Source organism: Octodon degus, unplaced genomic scaffold, assembly GCF_000260255.1.
Source record: "Octodon degus isolate 3935 unplaced genomic scaffold, OctDeg1.0 scaffold00003, whole genome shotgun sequence".
NCBI classification, from domain to species: Eukaryota; Metazoa; Chordata; class Mammalia; order Rodentia; family Octodontidae; genus Octodon; species Octodon degus.
Window position 1 is genome coordinate 28,037,538 of NW_004524579.1, and position 8,581 is coordinate 28,046,118.

An 8,581-nucleotide genomic window follows, 5' to 3' on the forward strand; every position below is an offset into this window, starting at 1 on the left:
TTCCAGATAAAATTCTTTATAGATGAAGCAGACATTTTCTCTTATTCTGTTATTCACTTAGTTTTGTTACGGTATCTTTCAGTGAAAGATGTTTCAACTGCCAGAGGGTCGGGCTTGGTTTTGGGATGGTCCTGAGGAGTGCAGACACACACTGCAGCACAGAGCCATACCCCAGAACTTGGTGCAGTGGCAGCTTCGTTACTAATGAGGTTTATCCAACGTGTAATTATTGATTATTGAAAACTTTTCCCAAAACTTCCATTTCAGCTCCTTTTGTTTTTTTCACTTTTGTTTTTATTTTGTGGAGGTGGGTTTGTCTCACCGCATCGTAAGGTTGGTCCTGAATTCCTGGGCTTGTGGGATCCTCCACCGGCATCCAAGGAGCATTGTCATCATGCCTATGTCTTAAGTCATTTTTGAGTGATGAATTTATGAAGATTTTTGACTGCTGTTTCCTCTTAGTCATCATCTTTATGTTCTCGTTTTCTACATTCTTTGTTTCTTTAAAGCCCACTATTAGTTCTTAAATTAATTCCTTGAAGTTGTGAATAAGACTAGCCTTTTGTCCTGACCTACCTGTATAAACCTTATTTGAAGTTCCTTGCCGACCATGCTATAAAGACTACAAATCCCTGTGATCAGATGAGAAAATGTAAAATCTCTTGCCTATATTGTACACACACAGCTCTCAATAGCAATAGTTCTGGATTAGTTTAACAGATCTCCCTAAGTTGTCCAGGCTGGGCTTCAACTGTCGTCCTCTCGCATAAGCCCCTTTAGTGCTGCGATTATAGGCGTGGGCCACTGTATCCAGCTGTCATGTAAACTTTTAAGCAATCCTTTAGTGATTTTGGACTTCTATCAGAGGCTGTTCTTCTTTGATAAGAAGTGTGAAAAGAGAAGTAAATTCAAAGTATTTTCTTACAACATCAGTTTGTGCATAGAAAAGGTTACATCTTCCAGCCCTACATTTAATGCCATTTCAGTTGTCACTGAGGTCTTATTGGGCAGTTAGATTGTTATTATAGCATTTGTTAGCACACTTGATGTTACTGTGTAGATTTCTATTTTAAAATTTATTCTGAAATTTAGAAGATAGGTTGCATACATATACGGTTCCCCTTTATACTGTGCTGTTTATTCAGAGCAAGGATATTTTTTCTTTTTCTTTAATTTTTATTTTTCATTAGTACATGTTTGCAGTACTAGTAATGATTCATTCCTCATGGGGAGTTGATCTTTATATCTTGGGTTTCTTAAGTGAGAAACCATGAGATATTTAAGTTTGTGTGTCTAATTTATTTCACCTAACATCTCCATGTGCATCCATTTTCCTACACATAACTTAAATTTATCCTCCTTTATGGCACAGTAGTACTCTACTGTGTGCATATGCACGTTTACTTTATCCATTCTGCTGCTGAGAGCTGTGTGTGTATGACACAGGTAAGAGATTTTACATCTTGTCTTTCAGATCACAAGGATTTATAGCCTTTGTATTAAGGTTAGCTAGGGATATATTCAGCTATTATGAATTCTACTGCTCTAAACATATATGTGTATCATGATGTTTTTAACTCTTTCAGGAAGATACTTATAAGAGAAATAACTGGGTCAAATGGAATTTTGAATTTTAATTTTTGGAGAAACCGCCATACTGTGTTTGTACAAATTTAGATTTTCACTAGAAATGTAGAAGGGTTACATTTTCCCTGCAGCCTCATCAACATTTGCCATAATTTCATTTCTTGATGATAGCCATTCTTTTTGCAGTGAGATGGAATCTTTTTTTTTTAAACCAGGGATTGAACTCAGGCCCAGGCAGGCGCTTATTCTCCTGAGCTATCTCCCCTGCCCCAAGATGGAATCTTAGTGTTGTTTTAATTTGCTTATTTTTAGTGGCCAGTGATGTTGAGCATTTTTTTCTTATATTCATTGGCCATTGATACTTCTGAGAAGTGTCTGTTCATTTTAATTGCCCATTTTTTTTTTATTGGTCTTTTATTTTGGAGAGGATCTAATGTTGTTTAGTTGTTTATATGTTCTGGATATTAGTCCTCTCTCTGAGGAATAGCTGACAAAATGTTTTTCCTATTTTGTAGGTGATCTCTTCATTCTGTTAGTTGTTTGCTGTAAAGAAGCTTTTTATTTTGATTTGATCCCATTTGATTCTTGGTGTTCTTATGTAATTGAAGTTCTGTTCAGAAGCTCTTTATGTATGCCTGTGTCTTCAAGAGTTTTAACTATTTCATCTTTCAGCAGATTGTTCCTGATGTAACATTTAGATCTTTGATCCATTTTGATTTCAGTTTAGTAGCAGTGAGAGATATAGGTCTAGATTCAGTCTTCTGCATGTGGATATCTAGTTCTCACACCATTTTTTAAAGAGGCTATTTTTCTCTAACATAAATTTTTAACCCTTTTTGTCAAAGATCACATAGCTGAATGTGTCTGAGATTGTTTCTTATTTATTTATTTTTAATTTAATTGAGAAATATGAATGAGACAGTTTCAAAGCTGATTAGTAGGACAGTTTCAATAATCAATACATTGTACATTGTTATCTTCTTAGTGGTTATCCATAGTACAAGAAGCAGACAGGATATCATGTCCAAACACTATTAGTACATCTCTTTCTTCTCATTGAATTAAGCGAAAGTAGCTGTATATCAAAATGATCTTTCCTTTGTATCCCCTTTTTTTTCAGTCCTATCAGAGGTAGATAGTCTGTTGGCTTCTAAATACTATAGGTGTTTGAATTCAGCTAAACAATCCAACACTGTCTAGCAGTGTATAATATTAGTGGGTTATCCTCAGAAGTTATTGACTTGAGGCTTTTACAGCTCATTGTATTAATATGGCTTTACTTTATATACCTCATTTTTATATTTTTCTGCTGGATGGTTAAGACCAAGATAAAGCAAGACCTATATAACAAGAAATGTAACTTTTGTATCTGATAATGTCAGTCAAGTCCTCTCAGGATTTATCTTGTAGCCCTGTACTGCACTTTGTAGATCCTTTGTCAGTGTCAGCCATGAGGATGAGTCACAGTCATTGCTTGACCAATTTGCTCTCTGTGAAAGCCTGAGAGAATGTTTTTTCTCTCCATGTGACTCTCCCCAGGCACACTATGTATCATCGATCGCATTCCTCTGTGGCTCCATAATCTCCTTGATCAGAAAGTTTGGAGCACAACTGAGTTACATGATGTTACGGTACAAATTCTCCTATGTCCCGAGTCTTCGCTGACCTTGAAAGGCTAGGGCCAAAATGTTGGCTGACCTTGCAGCCCTTCCTTTTCTCCAATTTTGATCTGATAACTTAGGTTGTTAACCCTCTAGAAGAGAAGCTTATTATTAACCTGCAATATATGTAGTTCAGTTTACCCTATCTGTCTAAATATCAAACATCTTTGGCATATCATGGAACAGGTATTTTCCATCAAATATTGATAGGTTGAACTTTAAGTCCTTACAGAATATGAAGAAAAATAATTTTTAAAAAGTAGAAATAAGCATTTACATATTTTTACAAAGAAATTTAGAAACTTAACCAGATACAGAATTGGACAGGACAGACCTGTGACATTTTTTTTCTTATACTTGTGTCTTTTTTTTTTTTTTCATTTATTACCCTTTAAAAGAAAAAAAAACCTTACTTGAGAGACATTATGACAGTAAATGGTATATCATGACAGAAGTACATATTTAGAAGACCAGGATGGCAGGCACTCCAAGTGTGACCCTTCTATTACACATCGCCATCCTCAGTGCAGTCGCCTGGCTTACAGGCACCAGCATATACAATTAGTCAGGGTGAGAATCTCACCAGCCAACTGCTAGTCTCAGAAACCTGCTGATGTCTCCCAGGATCACTGCCCCACCCATCTCATGCATACAAATGCATGGCTTTGCCCCTGTCATGTTTCCCAGCTTTTCTCCTTGCCCACTCCTCATTGTCCAATCCTCAAGTTCTCGGTTTCCTTTTATTTGCGTTGTACCTTTCTATATGTAATTCCTCTTTTGAGTTCTTATACTAGGAGACAATACGATATTTACACATGTGGGTCTGGTTTGAGATTGTTTCTACGTGTTCTTTGTTTTGTTCCATTGATCCACATGTCTGTTTTTGTGCCAGTACCATGCTGTTGTTATCACAGTAGCTTTGTAATGTAACTTGAAATCTGGGACTGTGATGCCTCCTGCTTTGTTATTACCCAGGATTGCTTTTGCTGTACTGGGTCTTTTCTGGTTTCATATGAATTTTCGAATTGTTTTCTCTACTTTTGTGAGGAATGCTGATAGTGTTTTGATTGGGATGGCGTTAAATCCTTGTATCAGTTTTGGAAGCTATATAAAGCATTTAGTTCTGCCCATTTAGAAATGGAATATTTTTCCATTTTCTGATGTCTTTGATTTCTTTTTTCAAAGAACTATTATTTTTGCCATAGAGGTCTTTTACCTCCTTGCTTAAGTTTAGAGCAGGAATATCTCATATGCACATATCATATTGAGGACTTAAAGCAAACACAGTACTTCTGTATCATTTATAGTGTATTTTCCAATTTTGTCAGTTATCAGTAATGTCCTTCATAGTATAATGTATTGTTTCCTATTGTATAACCCAGACTCTGATCAGGTTTTGCATTTAATTATCATTTGTTCAGTTTTATGTTGCAGCAGTTTTTAGTCTTTGAAGAAAATAGATAGGGTTTTTTTTTTTTCTTTTTTGTCTCTTGATTTTTTTTTTTTTTTTTTAATACCAGGAATTGAACTCAGGACCTCATGCTTATCAGGCAGGTTCTGCACCACTGAGCTAAATCCTTGACCCCTCTTGATTCTTTTTAGTGTGAATAATCAGATAAGTTTCTTATATTTTTTAGTAATATTTTGATACCACATTTCTATGAAGTAGATAGATGAAGTAAATCATTTCGTAGTGACAAGATTGGTGGTAGGCGAAGGGAAATAACTACTTTGTGGATATGGTGTTTCTCATCGGTGATGAAAGTATTTTAGGACAACGTAGATGGAGGTGGTGATTGTAAGGTTAGGAATTTCTTAATTCCTTGTAGCTCATTCACTCTAAAATAGCTAATTTTATCTTATGTGAATTTCACTTCAGAAAAAAGTTTTAAAAATTTCCTATGTAAATGGCTTTGCTGGTCCTTAACAGACTGAATTTCTCAGCAAATAGAAATTTAAGTTGAGAGTAATTGCAAAAAATGAAAATTTTACTGCATGATAATTGTAGTGATAGAAAGACATAAATGAGTGTTACAAGTCTTGATTCTCAGGAGGAAAACTGACCAGCAGAAGAATCTATTACCTCATTAGTATTTAGGGATGGAGAGATGGCTCAGAGGTGTCTTGCTGGCTGTGGTGATGCCTGTAATCCCAGAGTAATCCCAGCACTCCCTCGGGATGCTGAGACAGCCTGGGGACCACAAAAGTGAGCACAAGGCCAGACCAAACTGCCGAGTGAGACCCTGTCTCCAAACAACAAAACAAACAAATATTAACATTTAATTTGTAGTTTTACATTTTGAAAATTCCCATGTTGATGAGTGTGAAAAGATAACAGTTACTTATGTATTTTCTAGACAATTTACATGATTTTTAATGTTAAATAACAGGTTTTGTATGATAAAAAACTTCTGGTGCATTAAATTTAAACTTATAATATAGCTCATTAAAATTCTAGGTCTTGATTAAGAATTTCATTGGCTGCTTATCCTCTTGTATTTTGTAGCCCATATTGTTGACCTTTCTACCCTAAAATTAAGCCCCAGGCTCATTAAATGGAACACATTTGTTGTTTAGGTGCTGTTTCCTTGTTTTTTAACCTCTGCCAGTTTTTCTTAAAAGTGGGAGAGACATACCTTGTCTTGTGTGAATTGGAAAGGTTAATTGTTTACCACAGAGTCTGGCACAGAGTATGTGGCACCTACGCGGTAGGAGTGATTATTATCCATAAAACATGAGTGTTATCAGGAAAGTTCTCTTCTGCCTTTCGGAACTGCTGTAACCTGCAAACATGTAAATGTGTTCTCAAAGAGCATTTCACGTGTGGAAAGATAATCTTTCTTTGAAAGTTTAACACTTGATGTACATACAGTTCTACATGTTTCTCACTGGTGGTTTATTTGCTTATTTCACCAGGTAAAAGAAAAGATGTTTTCCCGGTTAAGAGCAGTTGCTACTCCTTGTACTTTGGCATGCCGTCATTTGCACACAAAAGAAAAAGGCAAGCCGCTCATGTTGAACCCAAGAACAAACAAGGTCAGTGGTACTAACGCCAGTACATGTTTTCTCTCTCCTGATATGGGATTAACATGTTTTAGGCTAATGAAGTATGAAATTATTTTACTTGATAGCTTTATACTAAGACATTCAGAGGTATTTGCTTTCTTTTCATTCTGCATATGACAGAAACCGTGGCTGCTTTATTCTTTCTAAATTTCCGTCTTCACAACGTTTACCACTAAAAATGACTTGGCTTCCTAAGAAGTTCTAGCTAGTTCAGGCTAGCACTCTAGCCAGGACTTTTTTTTCCCCCAGATGTGATATATTTATATTTACTCAGCTTGACGCAGATACTCCTCTTGGGCTACTCAGTTAGATGGGTGGTGGGTCTAAAATTGTGAAATGAACCTTTATCTAAAATCCACCCCAGCCCACCCACCTCCATCTGGCTTTTTGGACACAGTCATTGCATACAAATGGCTTTGCTCATTGATGGGGCTAATGCTTCAAAGGAGAGATCACCTGACTACTTTTGTTGTCATCCTTAGAATGGATGTGATATACAGTGTTGAGATCCACTCATGATTTCATTGTATGCCTAAGCTGAGTTTGGTGGGTAAATCCTTCTGTTTTTTAGTGGCAACATTAAATATTAAATATAATAGTTAGGCTAGGGATGGTGGCTCATGTCTGTAATCCCAGCACTCTGGAGACTGAGGCAGGAAGATTGTATGTGAGTTCAAGGCCTGCCTGAACTGCACAGTGAGATACTGTCTCAAGGAAAAAAAAAGAACAGAAAACCACAGAATAATAGTTAAGAGGACTGGACTTTGTAGGGCATGGTAGTACATGCCTGTAGGCCTATAATACTAGCACCAGGGAGGCTGAGGCAGGAGTGTCTGGAGTTTAAGGCCAGCTTGGACTGTATGGTGAGATCTGTATAGTAAACAAAGTCTCAATTCCAGTTTCACCCTTTATTTGCTGTGTGACTCTGGGCATCTGATTAAGCTTTCCAAGCAACTCAGCAGAAGTCATCTGGAAAAGAAAAGAATCATAGCTCCTACATCATGATGCTCTCTGACCATTGAACAATACATGGCTTTTGACATGCTTAGCATTGTGTCTTGTGTGTGGCTAAAAATTCATGGATAGTGACTTCAGTTGTAACTTAGTGGTAGACTTCATGCTTAGTAAAATAGCAAGGTCCTGGATTTAAGCCCCAGTGCCAAAGAAATTAACTGAATTTAGCTCCCATTAAATACAATCCTAGAAAGAGATTTCTTACAGGAAACTTGCAAGAGGATACGGAGTTTATTGCAATATATGAAATTTTTCTTGTTCAGGGAAGATACATTAGATTTAAAGGGTTACTCACTTTCAAAGAGCAGCCATCAAAAAATTACAAATCCCTGGCTGTGTGGTGCCATAATATTAGTCAACTCTCTTTTAAGCTAAGTGTCATTTTTAAGATTGGAGATTGTGAGAAGATTTTATTAAATATTCTAATTTGATTATCCTGAAGGACTTTGCTATGATTAATAAACTGTAGATTGCTAGAACTAAAATAACCAAATAAATAGTAAGTATCTTTATGTAAATGTTTTATGGTACTTGGCATTGAACTCTTCACACTGAGCTGCATCTCCAACCCTTTTTCTTTCTTTTGAAATAGTCTTGCAGAGTCACTAAATTGCCTGGTCTGGACTCAGACTTGCAATCCTCCTGCCTGGCTATTACCAGAAAAAGTGTGTATTTTTTAAATTGTAGTTTATAATGTATGTCATTTTACTATTAGGAAAAGTATATTATAAATGTATCTCTGTAATGCTTCATGAGCCTTATTAATATGGTTGCATTTAGTTTAGTAGGTAAATTTGGAATCACCCCAGTTTGACTTGCTGACTATGTAATCATTTTTTTTTTTCTTATCTTTTTGAGACACGGTTTCACTAGGCAGTGCAGGCTGGCCTTGAGCTTACTTTGTAGCCCAGGTTGGTCTTGAACTCACGATGATCCTCCTGCCTTAGCCCCCAGAGTGCTGGAATTACAGGGCTGTGCCACCAGGCCTGGCTCTGATTATGTAATCTTGAACGTAGGTATAATCTGTTTAGATCTACTGATGATCTGAATCCTGAAATGAGGTATTAGTAAGTCGAGTCCTTTGAGTGGTGACTAACTCGTAAGATGTCTGTGTGGGATTAATAGCCTTTATAATAGAAGCATTCAAACTCTCCTCTACTATCTTTTTTTTTTTTTACTATCTTAAAATATACAAACAATTAAGTATTACAAATTATAGAATGCTTTTATTTATTTTTTTATTTTTTATTTTT

General features: G+C 36.2%; 1 protein-coding gene across 1 annotated transcript in view; it reads left to right on the forward strand.

The window, feature by feature from the left end:
• Window positions 1–8,581, forward strand: part of Me2 (malic enzyme 2) — an 80,266-nt gene that overhangs the window by 11,741 nt on the left and 59,944 nt on the right. The window contains exon 2 of the mRNA XM_004623659.2: window positions 6,165–6,284. Within this exon, the coding sequence (XP_004623716.1) occupies window positions 6,177–6,284 (108 nt within the window). The 5' untranslated portion in view covers window positions 6,165–6,176. The remainder of the gene's footprint in view (window positions 1–6,164; window positions 6,285–8,581) is intronic.